The 17,692-nt window shown below is 42.0% G+C and overlaps 1 protein-coding gene across 1 annotated transcript in view; it reads right to left on the bottom strand.

The window, feature by feature from the left end:
• TMPRSS13 (transmembrane serine protease 13) overlaps positions 1 to 17,692 on the bottom strand; it is a 50,030-nt gene that overhangs the window by 19,580 nt on the left and 12,758 nt on the right. The window contains exons 4-5 of the mRNA XM_075840839.1: positions 12,403 to 12,529; positions 5,176 to 5,280 (exon numbers count right to left, since the gene is read on the bottom strand). Of these exons, the coding sequence (XP_075696954.1) occupies positions 5,176 to 5,280; positions 12,403 to 12,529 (232 nt within the window). The remainder of the gene's footprint in view (positions 1 to 5,175; positions 5,281 to 12,402; positions 12,530 to 17,692) is intronic.

Genomic DNA, 17,692 nt, shown 5'->3' with positions numbered 1-17,692 from the left:
ACGACGTCAGTAAATAGTCACTGTCCAGGGTGCTGAAAGAGTTAAGCGATCGGCAGTAACTGTTTCAGCACCCTGGACAGTGACTACCGATCACAATATACATCAACCTGTAAAAAAAAAAAAGAAGTTCATACTTACCGAGAACTCCCTGCTTCTGTCTCCATTCCGGCTTCCCAGGATGACGTTTCAGTCTAAGTGACGGCTGCAGCCAATCACAGGCTGCAGCGGTCACATGGACTGCCGCGTCATCCAGGGAGGTCGGGCTGGATGCCGAAAGAGGAACGCATCACCAAGACAACGGCCGGTAAGTATGAAATTCTTTTACTTTCACTAGGGAAAGTGCTGTCCCTTCTCTCTATCCTGCACTGATAGAGAGAAGGGAAGTACTTTCACCTCAATACGCAACGGCCAGTCCGCATCAATTTACTGCACATTTTGGGCAGATCCGCCACAGAATCTGCAATGCAGATTCTGTGCGGCATTGATGCGGACAGTTGCAGAAGAAAACCGCCACGTGGGGCCATGCCCTAAGTATAAGCTTTTTTTTTTTTTTTTTTTAAACGCCGATTTCCGCAGCCACGTTCTGCCCCGAAAAGCTGCACCACAATTTAGTGCATTTTTTCGGCCGGAATTCCCTGCGGATTCCAGGGTGGATATGCTGTGTACGTTTACGCAGCGTATCCGCCCTGTCTGAACATAGCCTTAGAGGGAATGATGATGGCCCGCACACACACTAAGGGCAGGGGATAAGGCTAGTCAGTGGTACAAAGTGGTGCAATAATGTATCATAATGATATGGGACCCCGCAATTTAATATTAATAAATAGTAATTTATAACTGATTTGAGTGGTACATTACCTAATAATGTTTAAAAGTAATCATAGTTCCGGGAAGGGCATGTCATAGTTTTAAGGTTACGAGATAGAGAGAGTAGGGCCTGTCATGGCATGCTGCCGCTGCAAGTGATGGCGCATTAGGTTGTTTTACATGGCATCTTACTATGATGTGTCCTCTTCTATCTACCTATAATTATTATAAGACAAGAAGTGTGGGCTTGTTGTAGCATGTTGCTGGTCATATACTCAGGCTCCTGCTTTGAGTCAGACTAGACTAGACTAGATAGATGGTTTTGTATTAGGTCTTATTCACATGAATGTATTTCATGTCCGTGTGCTGTCCGTTTAAATAATTAACAGCACACGGACCAATGCAATTCAATGGGGCTATTCACATGTCCGTGTTTATCACAGAGTGTGTGTCCGTTGTGTGAAACTCACTGCATATCCTATTCTGGTCCGTTTTTTGCCGACCCTTTGAAGTCAATGGGTGCGTGAAAACAACGAATGGTGTCTGTAATTCAAACAGAAAGCTTTGCTTCCGTTTGAATTACCATTGATTTCAATGATAATTCTTTTGTTTTAGTTGGATTCCGTTATCCTCCGTGCCGCTAGGTTTCCGATTTTTTGGAAGCAAATGTGTTGCCGACTGCACTTTTGCTTCCGTGAGAAAAAAGGAAACCTAGTGGAATGGAGGCAAATGAAAGCCAAATGAAACCAACTGAAGCAAGGCTTTCGGTTTGGATTTTCGGTCATCTGTTCCTCTGACGAAAGAGACCTAAACGGGAGACAACACTAGTGTGAATTTAGCCTAAAACACATGAAGCCTATATAATATGGGAAGCACTCCTTTGTATCTGGTGTCACCACATAGCTCAATAATTGTATAAAAGTACTCATCTCATTAGTCTTTATATAGTCAGGTATCACTAACATCATACCTCCCAGCTTTCAAGTATCACAAAGAGGAACAACGAAGCGGCACACGTAGTGCACAGTTTTTCCTTTTAAGCCATGCCCACCCTAATCCCACCCAATCCCCGCCCATACACACCCGGTTCAGCCCACACAGTATCATGCTCCCATAGTGCCTCCCACACAATATAATGCCCTCTAGATGCCACCATACAGTATAATGCCTCCCATAGATGCACCCATACAGTATAATGCCCACACAGATTCTCCCATGCAGTACAATGTCCACACAGATGCCCCCATACAGTATAATCCCCACACAGATGCCCCCATGCAGTATAATTCCCAAACAAATTGCCCCATACAGCATAATGTCCCATAGCCACCCCATACAGTATAATGCCCTATAGCAACCCAAAACAGCTTAATGCCTCCATACAGCATAATGCCCCCATAGCTGCCCCTATACAGTATAATGCACGCCTAGTTCCGTTATACAGTATAATGCCCCCAAAGCTGCCCCTAGTGCCAGTGCCCACATATAAAGTTTCAGTGCCCTTGTAGATCGTGCCACAGTGCCCATGTAGATAGTGCCCCTATATAGTGCCACAGTGTCCATGTTGATAGTGCCACACCCCCTTGAAGGTAGCGCCACCCCCCTGTAGATAGCGCCATTGGGACTCACTCTAGGAGCAGAATCCCCATCCTAGGGGGAAGCCCTGATTGCACAGTCCATATATGGACAGTGACATCGGTGGCTACTCCTTGAATGGAAACCCCATTGCCAACACTGGTCAAGGATTCTGCTCCAGGAGGAGCCCCTGACATCAATGTCCATATATGGACAGTGACCTCAGGGGTTTCCTCTAGGAGCGGAATCCATGGCCAGTTCATCGTTAACGGGGATTAGGCTCAATCACTAGCCACTGACGTCACTGTCCATATATGGACAGTGACATCAAGGGGTTCCCTGGGCACAGCGCTTAAAGTAGCTCTGTGACTGGGGAGTCCTCGGCGAGTGGAGGAGCTCCCTCTTCTAATACGCTCTGAACTAATGCTGAAGCAGGGAGCGGACGAATCCTTGTTTCCGCTTTGGGTTCAACGGTATCTGAGTCCTGAAGACGCAGATACAGTTGACAGCGGGGCATACCCCTGGCCACCCGGGACAGTGGGACAACACCCGGAATCCCGAACTGTTCCGCAGAATCCAGGGTAGTTGGGAGGTATGCTAACATCTCCAAAAGATTTTTGCAATAGTGGTAAATTATACCCATATTAGTATTCATGGAACTGGAGTAAAGGTCCTATTACACGGGCCGATATGGGCCGTGAAAATGAGCGCTGATCAGCAAGGCAGCTCATTGATCGTCACTCGTTTGCTCCTTTCACAAGGAGTAATGCTTGTTTATGTATGGGGATGAGCGATCATTACTGCGACAACAATAATATTTCTTGCTGCATTAAGGCCAGGACCACACACAGAGTTTTGACGCAGTTTTTGGCTCAGTTTTTTGAGCCAAACACAGGAGTGGGCACCAAAGAAGGGAGATGCATCAGTCTTTTCTATACACCTTTTCTTTCCTTCAGATCTAGTTCTGGCTTTGGTTAAAAAAAACTGCACCAAAAAACGGCATCAAAACTCTGCGTGTGATTTTACCCTAAACGAGCAGATCAGCCAATGAATAAGCGTTTGCTCGTTCATCGGCTAATCGTTGTTCTGTTTATACAAGGCAATGATTGCCCGATCATTGGTCCTTGTAAAAGGGTCTGTAGTATATTAAGAAGACAACTATGAGTGGGAGAGGGCAGATGACATTTCATACATTATGTTGCATATACTGTGTTCACACTTGCGTTAAATCTTTTCCGTCAGTTTAACATTGCTTTCTAAAGGTCAGAATAGCATAACATACAGCATTATTCAATCCAGTAAAAAAATATATATAATCCAAGTCAATGGAGGAAAAACATGGATCATAATTGGTCTTGGCAAATCATAATGGATCAATCAAATGGATCATAATAAATCATGATTGATTGTAACAGATCATAATAGATCATGACAGGTTGTAACAGATCATAATGGATCATGAAGGATTGTAAGAGATAATAATGCATCATGATGGATTATAACAGATTATAATAGAACATGAGGGATTGTAACTGAGCATAATGGTTCTGAAACTGCGATTTTGCATTGTTAATCTCACAAGGCTTTTTTGGCAGTGTAGCCGTAGCCCTTATCACAATTTTCTGGCAGCATAGACCCCCTAAAGAATTTATACAGAAAAACATTAATACGTTTGAGTACACATTTACATAATCCCTATTAAAATCCGGTCACCTAGAGCTCATCTCGGTGGTGGCTGCTTGGATGAATTGCTTGGTTAAATGCTGCCTGTCAGCTACATAGGCATACTATGTACATAAGCCCCTGATACTCTCTCCAAATGTCAGAAACATATTCCAGCTGTCCTGACATAAAGTCATGCTGCCAGATTAATATGTTACGTAGCGGCGATCCTGCTATTTCATCACATGACCTTAGGAACACTCCAGTACGAGGGGATTTCATATGAAACTATTTGCAAATAATTTATTCCCATCTATAAAGTGACATATCCGACAAAGAGGATTTACAGGGGACATTTATTTTCTGTGCTCCCATTCCTGTGGGAATCCCAGGCTGGCTGTACTTAGTTTTACAGGTGAGCGAGAAATACCCAAGTTTTAGGGGCAATTCTACTAACAAAAACGGTCAGGACCAATAATGAAGACAAGTGATCACTGGACGCAAGAAAATTTGGACTAGGACTAATATTTGTACAGTATATAATGTCTATCATTGACTTTACATATTCCACTGTTTCGCTGAGCATCGATGGGTATCTATAGCGGTTGCTATAAAGAGGAAAGAATTGAAGCCAGTCCTCAACACCATGGTGGCGTATTGTCCATAAAATTACATAAGAATTGGTAAGAAATGGTAAAATTACTTCTTCTTAAAGCACAGTAAAAGTCTGCTGTGGGCCACACCAAAAAGGGCAAACCAAACCAATAGGCGTTACTTAAAGGTCCTGGGACCCAATGCAAAATCTGTACCAGAGTCCCCACCTACCATTTCCGATTTATGTTACAGGTATCTTCTTATGTGGCAAAGTGGCCTCTGAGCCCCCTCAGACACCAGGGCCCAGGTGCAACTGCTACCTCTGCACCCCCTATAGCTACCCCTGATAAATCATGCCAGATGGAGATGCCTTTACATAAAAGAAAATTTATATATTTGCATGAAGCATGTCAATTAGTGGTTAGGTGCAAGGTGCAGCATAGAACTTGCATTGGGGCACAGGACATCAAAGCAACGCCACTGTATAGTACTTGGCAAATAGACTGGACAGAAGGTGACACAAGGTCCTGTACTCACATGCAGTGATGAGACCAATTCCAACGAGCACGATGATTATTACAAGGATGCCAAATAGGGTGGTCCCACGGTTGGAAAAGAGGGAAAATGGCAACTTGTTTGAAGCTGAAAGCACATAATATTAGATTACTTTGTACAGTAACTGATTTGCTCTAAAAGTTGAGTAACTTGTAATGCTTGTACTGATGCTCGGTTACAACCTGTATTATATCCCTGACCTGCATTAACAATTCTGCCGGTTGCTATTTGAAACAGTCAGCAAGCTTGTTGACAGACACACCCCTTACAGCTTAGCTGATCTATAATGCAGTGGATGGCTTGCTGTAGCTTCTCATACCTATAAATATTGTACAGCGCTTGGTGGTAAGATAAAAATTTCAGAAAGCAAATCACCAGACGGATCTGAGAGATTTCCGTTCCGATTACTGTAGTATTGTGAATGCAGCTCTGAAGTATAATATAGGTTGTAACTCAAGAATAGTACAAGATTAGTAATAGAATTTATTTACAACATTTCAACAGTTTATATGCATTCATTCTATGTAGAAACTGTAAAATAGTGTTTACGGGTTATCGTATGAATAATGCTTAACATCTATTACAAATTGATCACCATGTTGAATTACCCTGTTTTGTGTATACAACATGCTAATAATTATATGTTATTATGGACCTGTAGAAGAAGTATTAGGTCTCTTGAACACTTGATAATCAGTCTTTTGAGAAAAGTATATAATGGAGTATATTCAGATCCAATATATTTTGAGCTTGTGGCGCTCCCATCATATATAATAAATGCCAAGCAAGATGGTATAAGTATTTCATCAATAGGACTTGTCTTATATCCAGCAAGGTGTCCTTGGTGATTATGTTAGACTGTTGATAACTTTCTTTGTAGTGTGGCATTTTGAATATGTAGTGGATAGTACAACAATAAATATAATGAATAGTTATTCTTAGTAATAATATGACCACCAGTAGTCGACACATAGCCCCGATGCACCAATCTCATGTGAATGATAGTGTCTTAATATTTGGGTGCAGCATGTGTTCATGTTCCTAGAGAATAATTACGTAAATAGTTAAAACACAGTGATAATAAAATATAAATATCACCCCTACAAAATACGCTAAACCATAGCTTCCATTTGAATCACCATCTGTCTGGGTTAACATGAAGAAACAGAAGGATTTGAGGACACCTACATCCACAGAAGATCTGTGGCCAGTTCTCCAAGATGTTTGGAACAACCTTCCTGCCAAGTTCCTTCAAAAACTGTGCGCAAGTGTACCTAGAATTGATGCTCTTTGAAGGCAAAGGGTGGTCACACCAAATATTGATTTGAATTAGATCTGTCTTCTGTTCATTCACTTTTTGTTAATTGCTAAAAAAAAATATCTTATTAACATTTCTATTTTTGAAAGCATTCTAAGGGTATGTTCACATGCAGTGAGCAAAAACGTCTGAAAATACGGAGCTGTTTTCAGGCAAAAACAGCTCCCGATTTTCAGACGTTTTTTTAACAACTCGCGTTTTTCGCAGCTTTTTTACGGCCGTTTTTGGAGCTGTTTTTCAATGGAGTCAATGAAAAACGCCTCCAAAACGTCCCAAGAAGTGTCCTGCACTTCTTTTGACGAGCCGTCACTTTACGCGCCGTATTTTGACAGCGACGTGTAAAATAAAGGCTCGTGGGAACAGAACATCGTAAAACCCTTTGCAGGCAATGGGCAGATGTTTGTAGGCGTATTAGGGGCGTTTTTTCAGGCGTAATTTGAGGCGTAAAACGCCCGAATTGCGTCTAAAACCACTGCGTGTGAACATACCCTCACTTTGCAGCATTTATCCACAACTGCCTAAAACATCCGCACAGTACCGTATGTATGTATATATATATATATATATATATATATATGCTAAATACTTTTCTTTTATTGAAACAGGACTCCTTTACATGTGCAAGGGATAGAATTAATATGTTCAGTTTCTCCTCATAATTATTCCACGGTATTTATAGTTACTGAAAATTGCCTTCTAGCAGAAGTTATATAATGTCTTAGCAGTTTAGAATTAATGAAGCTGAAGTGTGCTTTAATTATATTACTAGTCTTTTTCCCCCTGAAATGGATAGCATGGCTTTAAAATGAAGTATTTATAAAGTGGAATCTTTGAAGGCAGTGACGTGAGGTAATATAACAATTTTTCCACATTCTGGGTACTTTAGATTATATATTGTTGGAAATAGGAACATATAGAGGCAGATTTACTTTGGGACAGAATTACTTTGAGACATGACGTGCGCCACATTTATAAAGTGTTTCAGACACTTTCTGCAACTCATTTGATAAGGGGTGTGTCTTAGTGGAAAAGGGGTGTGGTATACTGGAAAAGGGCGTAGCTTTAGATGCACCAAATTGCACACAAAAAAAAAGCGATATAAAGTTAGACATAAGTATCCGAAAATGCATCCAATTTATCATCCAGCATGAGCCACTGCGATTAATTTGATGCATCTAGTCTAATAATAAGCTGTCTAATTTTAAGACAGTGGGGCAGATTTACTAATGCTGACAGCAAAAACTTAAACTATACCTAACTTTTCAAGTGACTTTTCAGAATAAGCTGTCATATTTGTGTATATGAGGAAGAACACTATATCAGACCATTATATGACTTGAATTCTGCATTATTTTGCAGTTTTCCACTCTGCAGGCTCGATCGCTAATTCTCAGTTGTTTCTGAGCCAGTGGGTGGAGCCTAACTGCTATCATGTCTCCTATACATAGCACATAGAGAAGGGGTGAATCCTACTCTCCTATCCCTATCTATCACATATAGATAGAAGCTGCAGCAGCAGCATGGAGCAGATCATACAGCAGTAATGAGCAGTGTAGCTGAGAATCCAGCACTGGGGTAAATAGAAATCTTACCAGCACATCTTTGTCTTTTTCCCCCTGCTCCTGCTTCCTCCCCTTCTCACTCCTTCTCTCGGCAAAGACTTTTATGCAGCGTGTTTGTTGCGGATTCACTCTCTCTGCTCCCTCCTCCTGCTCCCCCTCCACTCTCCATAGACTTGTATGTGCAGCATGCCTGTGTCTGACTTACTTTCTTCACTCACTTCTCCTGCTCCTCCTCCCCTCTCCATAGACTTGCATAGGCAGGCAGTGAATTGACACCGCCCCACCTTCTGCAGTCGGTGAATTCTGCTCTGTAACCAGGAATGGAATTTGCTTGACAGCAGCGGTTGGACAGCAGATTACAGGAAAGGAGACACCTAGTGGCAGTAATTCACACAGAATTTGCATGGATAAAAGAACTACATTTTAACAGTAAGTTAATTTACAAAGTTGATTATATCAGGTATACATTTAGATTAGCATAAATTGTTTGAAAAGTTAAGCTGCACATACACATGAGATAAAAGCCATTTCGGCTGACTGTTTCAAAAATTAACACGAACGATCCTTCGCGATGGCCAACAGCAGACTTCCGCCTCTGCCTAATACAGTAGCAGCAGAGTAGATTAGATGTGAACAATTCTCATCCACATGCTGCGTAAATGATAAGTGGGAAAAAAAAGCTCAGAAATTGACCTGCATGCGTTTTTTTATTCCGCAGCATGTCAATTGTATTTGCGTAAACACTGCTTATTTGTTTCGGGTTTTCCCCATTTAATTCAATAGGGAGGTGAAACCCGCAACAAATAACAGATGTTATGTAAAAACGCAAATTTAGAAAAAGTAAAAATCTTATACTTGCCCAGAATTCTGTTTCTTCATCCGGGCCGGCCTCCTGGGATGACGTTTCACCCCATGTGACCGCTGCAGCCAATCTCAGACTGCAGCAGTCATATGGGATAAAATGTCATCCCAGGGCTGCAATGTAGCAACGTTGTGTAGCACTATATACAAGGAAGGGGGGAGCACTGTGTGGCACTATATATAAGGAAGGGAGCGCTGTATGGCACTATATTCAAGGGGAGAGTGCTGTGTGATTCTATCTATAGGGGGCTGTGTGATGCTATCTATAGGGGGCTGTGTGATGCTATCTATAGGGGGCTGTGTGGCGCTATCTACAGGGGGTTGTGTGTGTGACGCTATCTACTGGGGGTTGTGTGTGTGACGCTATCTACAGGTGTGTGTGTGGTGCTATCTACATGGGGGGATGTGTGCGGCGCTATCTACACGGTGGGGTGTGTGTGGCGCTATCTACGGGGGGTTGTGTGTGTGGCGCTATCTACAGGTGTGTGTGTGTGTGGCGCTATCTACAGGGGGGATGTGTGTGGCGCTATCTACATGGGGGTTGGCGCTATCTACAGGGGGCACTGTGTATGTGGTGCTTTACTTTACAGTGTGTGACACAATTATATTCAGGGGCACAGTGCATGGTGATATTATAGTTTGGGTCTGCAGAAATGGGCCATGGCCGGGAGAAGTCGTCATGAGCTCTAGACCGGATGGAGAAGAAAAGAGGAAAAAAAACTACTAGCATCTGAGACATCGTCACCTGTGAGTCACTGAATTTGTAGAGAATCTGTCCCCTCTCCTGACATGTTTATAGGAAATCCTTGTATTCCACATAAAGTCATTGTGCAGTCCAGGACTGATAGAAAAATTGTTTTTACCAATCCCCTTGTCAGGAGGATGTGTCCATGCACAGTGTGATACTGTCAGTATGTAGGGACACAGCCCTGTGAATCGTAACACCCATTTGTTAATGCTTGCGCAAAAAGGTAGTGTTAGCAATAGTTACGGCGTGGCAGGGTGGTGGTGGTGAAGAGGGGCCCAAGTTTGGGTAACAGCCCAGGGCCTATGGTCTACTTAATTCGCCACTGGTCATACCCCCTTTTCAAAATAGTCTAGTGAGGCACAAACATTTGTTCCTTTTAGCACATTTGCTTCATAAATAGGTCTAAAACTTGATATGACATTATTTGCCAGAAATGTGCCACATTTTGGTGCATTTTCCGACAAGGTTTAGGTGCAATCACATTAGTAAATTTGCGTCAGTATTAGTAAATCTGCCCCATAGAGTAAAGGTCCTTTTACACCGGCCCATTTTGGCCGTAACAACGAGCGCCGATCAATGAGACATCGTTAATCGGCGCTCGTTTGCTCCTTTCACAAGGAGCTATGTATGGGGACGAGCGCTCGTTACAATGAATACTTGTCCCTATACATTTCTATCATGTCGGCAGCACCTCTACCTGTTTACACAGGAAGGTGCTGCCGACAACAATAATATTTTAGGCTGCAGAAACTATACGACATGGCAATGATTGGGAACAAACGTACTGTGAACGCTTTTTTGCCCGATAATTGCCCCATGTAAAAGGATCCTTAGCCTTATGGAAAATATCAAAATGGGTTGTCCTTTTTCTTGTTAGTACCCCACACAGCCTAGTCATTGATAGAATTCCACCCCCTGCACTACCCCTACAGGTTGACAAATTTCTGTTCTTCAAATGAATATTTCCATACCAACCAATAGTATATGTAGTACTGAGGGAAAAGTGCCCTGTATATAGTGCTGGGAAAAAGAATTTGCTCTGTTCCAGACCTCTCCATACATTGAATATTTATTATGCTCAATAATTTTGGATGTAATATGTTTATTTAAGAAAAAAAAAGTTATTCAACATCCATATCATGCATTGGGAAAAAGTAAATGCCAAACTTTGGCCAAAAGCTAAAAACTCAATCCCCTCTGTAACCATTGCTTGCCTTGTCTTCCTGAGCGATGATTGCCATTGCCATGGGAACCCGCAAAGGAAATACCTCAGTGCAGCATGGAGCAGGAAAGTAAAACTTATGGGGGAATAGACTTCATGAAATCCCGACAAAACAGATAAAAACAAGGACATTTATGCAAAAACACCGAAAAAGGCCATACTTACAAATGGAATGAAATCCCGACAGCATTTGTTCCAGCTTTTGCATATGGTTGACTATAACCCTACCACCGTTAGTAGCGTTGAATGAAGCCAGACACCTTTAATAATTTGGTATCAGTCTTGTATATTGTGCCTGAGGACTCATAGAACACTATTCTTTACAGAACTGATTTACTTCAGACACATGGTAGGTTTTCATGCATGATCTGCTCATTTCAGGTGTTTCCACAGCATCAGTATTGAGTTCAAGTAAAATCTTTTGAGTAGGCTAAGAGCCCTATTACACCGGCCGATTTTATGTTAAATTACACAAAATAATGCTAATCTATAAGTATACCTGATATAAATCAACTTTGTAATTTACTTACTATTAAAATGTAGTTGTTTTATCCATGCAAATTCCGTGTGACCTTACTGACACTAGGTGTCTCCCTTCCTGTAATCTGCTGTCCACAACTGCTGTCAGGCAAAGTCCGTCCCTTGTTACAGAGCAGAATTAACGGGCTGCAGAAGGTGGAGGTTTGTCTCTTCACTGCCTGTCAATACAAGTCTATGGAGAGGGGAGTCGGGAGCAGGGGCGGGAACAGAGATAGAGTAGGGCAGCTACAGACATGCAGCATACAAGTCTATAGAGAGGGGAGGGGTGAGCAGGGGGAGGAAGCAGGAGCAGAGTGAGAAAGACATGCTGCAGCTGCTGGTAAGATTTCTAGGTCACTCCAGTGCTGGATTCTAAGCTACACTGCTCATTACTGCTCCATGCCGCAGCACACACACACATATACATATACATATATATATATATATATATATATATATATATATATATATATGAGATAGGGGAGCAGGTTTCTACTCTTGAATGTGTGCAGTGTGTAGAAGACATGATAGCCATTAGGCACCGCCCACTAGCTCAGAGACAACTGAGAATTAGAGATATGCCTAGGGGAATACTGCTAAACAGTGTCACCTGAACACGGTGTCATTTGTTTACTGTGGTTTCCTTTGTCTTAGGCTCATCATTAACATTAGATTAAAGTCAGCCAAACCGGACGATTTCGGCGGCATTTGCCGAAAATCTAATGTGCATGGAAGCAGCCTGACAGCCCGCTATGAAGGCAATGATAATTACCTGTCTTATATAAACCCATAATTAGCATCTATGTTTAGTAAACAGTCTATATCAGTAGTGCTTTAAAGAAATTTACTTTTAGCTGCAACCCTTTTTATTATATGACATCTTTCACAAGCCATCACCCTTTATGTAACACTATTGATCACTAGGAAACAAACATTATTTGGCTTCAAAACTCTTGGATCTACTGTTTAAGATACTCACATGGCCTTTCAATCACGTAAGAAGGAGGAGGGGGACCTGGCTGAATGGTATATGGCTGGTAGTTGGTCCCATGGCTGCCTGGCTGAGGAAAACCTGGATACGGTGCATATGGAGCATTGTGGTAACGCTGTTAAACACAGTAAAGAAATTAGTGTGGGAAAGAGAAGTTCTTCCAAACATCTAACATTTAATAAAATATTAGTAAATGTGTTTCATCTCATAATAAATGACATCATGTGTGCCTTGATCAACATAAGCTACTTTATGTAGTATAATATTTTCTATAGATGCTTGACTGTAAGTGAATGCCATCTATTTGGCCGATTGAATGTATGTAATTGTAGTTACCCATAGAAAAGTATCTGGGTACTCTTCTCCATATGGGTAGATCCTGTTAATATACAGTGCCAGTATGCTGCTCCTAAAGCATCGACTCAAGAAGGAGCAATATGGGGCTGATTTATCAGAATTAACAGAAGAACTAACCTATTGTCCATAGTAACCAATTTGTGCTCAGCTTTCATTTCTTAAACTGCTGTGGAAAAAAAGAAAACTGCACTGTGATTGGTTGCTATAGCCAACAAGTCCAGATTTTCTTTATGATAACAAATGAGCCCCATAGTTTTCCCACATTACAAGGGAGCAAGGAGCAAAGTGAGAGAGAGGCAGAGATACACACAGAGACACTTCTGCAGCTCCCAGTAAGTGTTATATCTCAGCCGAATAATGGATACTCAGCTACACTTCTCATTACTGTTGTATAATGTCCTCCATGTTGCTGCTTCTGTATATGTGATAGATAGACACAAGAGAGCAGAAGCAGAGTGAGAGAGAGGCAGAGAGAGACAAATATGGTGCGGAAGCTTTTAGTAAGTGTTATATCTCACTAAGAAATTATATCAGTTAGGCTCCACCCACTATCTCAGATAACACTGAGAATAAGGCTGGGTTCACACGAGCATGTTACGTCCGTAATGGACGGAACGTATTTCGGTCGCAAGTCGCGAACCGAATACACTGCAGGGAGCCGGGCTCCTAGCATCATAGTTATGTACGATGCTAGGAGTCCCTGCCTCTCTGTGGAACTACTGTCCCGTACTGAAAACATGATTACAGTACGGGATAGTTGTCCTGCAGCGAGGCAGGGACTCCTAGCAACGTACATAACTATGATGCTAGGAGCCCGGCTCCCTGCAGTGTGTTCGGTCCGGGACTTGCAGCCGAAATACGTTCCATCCATTACGGACGTAACATGCTCGTGTGAACCCAGCCTTAGAGATGGAGCCTGCAGAGGGGAAAACTGATAAACAATTCAGAATAAAAGTCATATAATGACCAGAAATAGTGTTATTCCTCAGGTACACCCATATGGCAGCTTATTCTGATAGGTCTCCTGAAAAGCTGTGGATAGATAATAAGTTGTGGCAGGATAATCACTTTAACCCCTTAACGACATGTCCTTAACAACAACATGCCACATACATGTATGTGGAAGCCATTTAGGAACAATATGGAGCGGGCTCCAGACTTAGCAGGTGTTGCCTGTATAATTTGATTCTACCTGTTCAACTCCTCAGATGCTTTGGTCAATCGCGATCACGGCATCTAAGGAGTTAGAAAGAGTGTTACGGCTCCATCCGACTTCTGAGCCCTACAGCATGCCCAAACAGCTGTTTACTTCCACATATATGGCATCGCTATACCCGGGAGAAGCCTTTTAACAATTTTTGGGGTGTGTGTCTCCAGTAGCATAAGCTGGGCATGACATATTTGCCACTGAAATGACATATCTGGGGAAAAATTGAAATTTTTACTTTGCACCATCTGCAGCGCAATCATTTATGGAAAAGACCTGTGGGGTGAAAATGCTCTATACCCCTTAATAAATGCCTTGCGGGGTGTAGTTTCCAAAATGGGGTCACTTCTCAGAAGTTTTTATTATTTAACATCAGAGCCCTGCAATTGTGAACCAATACTTTGTAAGTTGCCCAATTAGCCCGCAATTTCGCATGGTACTCTTTCAATCCTGAGCCCTGTTAAATGGCCAGGCAAAAGATTAGTGCCCCATGTAGGGTGTTTCTAAAACTGGGAAACACAGCATAATAATTAGAGAGCTGTCTTGTTATGGTGCCACAGGCTGGGCACCACATATTGGCATATCTATGGAAAAAATCCCATTTTCACACTGCAACATCGAGTGCACACTCATTTCTGCAAAACACCTGCGGGGTTAACATGCTCACTACACCCCTAGGTGAATACCTTGAGGGGTGTAGTCCAAGATGGGGGTCATTTCTGGGGGGTTCCACTGTTTTGTTTTCTGAAGTTTATGACCACATATGGGGTATTGCCGTACTCAGGAGAAATTGCTTTACAAATGTTGAGGTGCCATTTCTCCTTTAATGGTTGAGAAAAGGAAAATTTTGAGATAAAGCTACGTCTTATTGAAGAAAAAGGATTGTTTTTATTTTCACTGCCCAATTGTAATAAAATCTATGAAACACCTGTGGGGTCAAAATGCTCACTACACCACTAGATGAATTCCTCAAGGGGTGTAGTTTCCTAAATGGAGTAACTTTTTGGGCGTTTTCACTGTTTTGTCCCCTCAGGGGCTTTGCAAATGTGACATTGCCTCCGCAAACCATTCCTGCTAAATTTGAGCTCCAAAAGCCAAATTGCGCTCTTTCCCTTCTAAGCTCCGCCGTGTGTCCAAACAGCCGTTTATGACCACATGTGGGGTATTGTTTTACTCGGGAGAAATTGCTTTACAAATGTTGCTTTTTCTCCTTTAGTCCTTGTGGAAATGAGAAAAAATTTGCTAAACCTACATTTTCATTGAAAGAATGTAGATTTTCATTTTCACGGCCTACTTCCAATAATTTCTGCAATAAACATGTAGGGTTAAAATGCTCACTATACCCCTAGATAATTTCCTTGAGGAGTCTAGTTTCCCAAATGTGGTCAATTTTAGGGGATTTCCACTGTTTTGGCACTGCAAGAGCCCTTCAAACCTGACATGGTGCCTAAAATATATTCTAATAAAAAGGAGGCCCAAAATCCACTAGGTGCTCCTTTGCTGCTGAGGCCGGTGCTTCAGTACATTACCCCACTAGGGCCACATGTGGGATATTTCCTAAAACTGCAGAATCCGGCCAATAAATGTGGATTTGCATTTCTCTGGTAAAACTTTCTGTGTTACAAAAACAATGAATTAAAAAAACATTTCCGTAAAAAAAAAAATGAAATTTGTAAATTTCACCTCTACTTTGCTTTAATTCCTGTGAAACGTCTAAAGGGTTAAGAAACTTTCTAAATGCTGTTTTTAATACTTTGAGGGTTGAAGTTTTTAAAATGGGGTGACTTATTGGGGGTTTCTAATATAAGGCCCTGAAATCCACTTCACAACTGAACTAGCCCCTGTAAAAATAGCCTTTAGAAATTTTATTGAAAATGTGAGAAATTGCTGCTAAAGTTCTAAGCCTTGTAACGTCATTAGAAAAATAAAAGGATGTTCAAAAAATGATGCCAATCTAAAGTGGTCATATGGGAGATGTTAATTAGGAACAATTTTGTGTGTTATAACTGCCTTTCTTAGGCCTCGTGCACACTTACGTCACCGTTTTCACGGCCGCTTTTGACGGGTCCGTGAACCCGTTTTAGCGGCTGTGTGGTTTCCGTGTGCACTCCGTGTTTCCGTGCGCCCAGCATGGTACTGTCCAGGGTGACAGTACCATGCTCGGCGCGTGGAAAATACAATTAAATGTAAAAAAAAAATAAAAAAAAAAATTCATACTTACATTCCCCCTGTCCGGCCTCCAGCGATGACGTTCAATCCATGTCGCCGCTGCAGCCAATCACAGGCTGCCGCGGCCGCTGCAGCCAATCACAGGCTGCCGCGTCACAAAAGAAGGTCGGACTGGAGGAAGAAGAGGGACTCGTCACCAAGACAACGACCGGGTACGTATGAAATGCTTTTTATTTTATTTTTAATCAGCAGCCTCTTTTCTCTATCAGTTATTGATAGAGACAAGTGGCTGCCGATTAGTTTAATATTTTTCTAATGTGTTTCTGCCCGCCCGGCGGTTGCTAGGCAACGGCTCCGTCACACACGGACGGCACACGGATGCCTTCTGTGTGCCTTCAGTTTTTTTGACGGCCCCATTGACTTGCATGGGCCTCACGGTCACGGAATCCCGGACCAAAGTAGGACATGCTCTACTTTGGATCGGAAAGGAGCAACGGACCGTCAAAAAAACTGAAGTGTGCATGGCCCCATTGAAATGAATGGGTTCAGCGTGCTATCAGTGACAAAAACGGATAGCACCCTGAAGGAAAGACCTGAAGTGTACATGAGGCCTTACAGGCAGATATATTTAAATTTAGAAAAATGCAAATTTTTGCAATTTTTCACTACATTTTGGTGTTTTTCATAATTACAATTCTTAATGTACTGAGAACATTTTAACAGTAACAAAGTCCAATGTGTCACGAGAAAACAATTTGAGAATCGCTTAGATATGTAAAAGCATTCCGAAGTTATTACCACATATCAGAAACATGTCAGATTTGAAAGATGAGGCTGTGTCAGGAAGGTCAAAAGTGGACAAAGCGGGAAGGGGTTAAAGCTTCCAGTAAATTGTGATCTATCTATAATAACAATCAATATATATCCGGTATAATGGATCACACTCTTTTTGGAAAGTATGATCATCAAGGCAGTTTCCTTTTGCTCTCAAGTTTTGACCAACTAGGATCCCTCTTTTGGGGGCAGATCAATGCCAATTGTTCCAGTAAAGAAAACTTTAGGTTGGTGTTAGAAAAAATTCCTAAATTGACAAAATAAATTTGTGTGACTGAATTTGATTACCTTTCGGATTCAAAAAAAATACTATACCGCTGTGAGACCTAAATTATGGTTTATATTCGTGTAAACGGATTCAACATCAATACTGGCAATCATAGTAGTTAAAGTAACATACATTGATCTCCTGGAGCCTGGTGGCAGTGTCCTTAGTATCCCTCAGAAAAGAGGAAAGAGTGCCAACATATGCGGATAAGATGTCATTAACATAAGGAGTTTTCCAGTCCTAAGAAATTGATGGCCTATCCTTGGGATAGGCTATCAATACCTGATCGGTTGGGGTCCGACTCCCGCCACCGTCCGATCAGCTTTTTTAAGGGGCTGTGGCGCTGCTTCATCTTCATTCCCTTTACTACTCATACTGTGAATTGCCAACACACTTGTAGCCGCGCTTCACAGTATTACAGCCTTCTACCATTCAAGTGAATT

The sequence above is a fragment of the Rhinoderma darwinii genome, chromosome 10, assembly GCF_050947455.1.
Source record: "Rhinoderma darwinii isolate aRhiDar2 chromosome 10, aRhiDar2.hap1, whole genome shotgun sequence".
Classification (NCBI taxonomy): domain Eukaryota; kingdom Metazoa; phylum Chordata; class Amphibia; order Anura; family Rhinodermatidae; genus Rhinoderma; species Rhinoderma darwinii.
The sequence above is the reverse complement of the archived record's forward strand: the minus strand, read 5'-3'. Positions and strand labels throughout refer to the sequence as shown.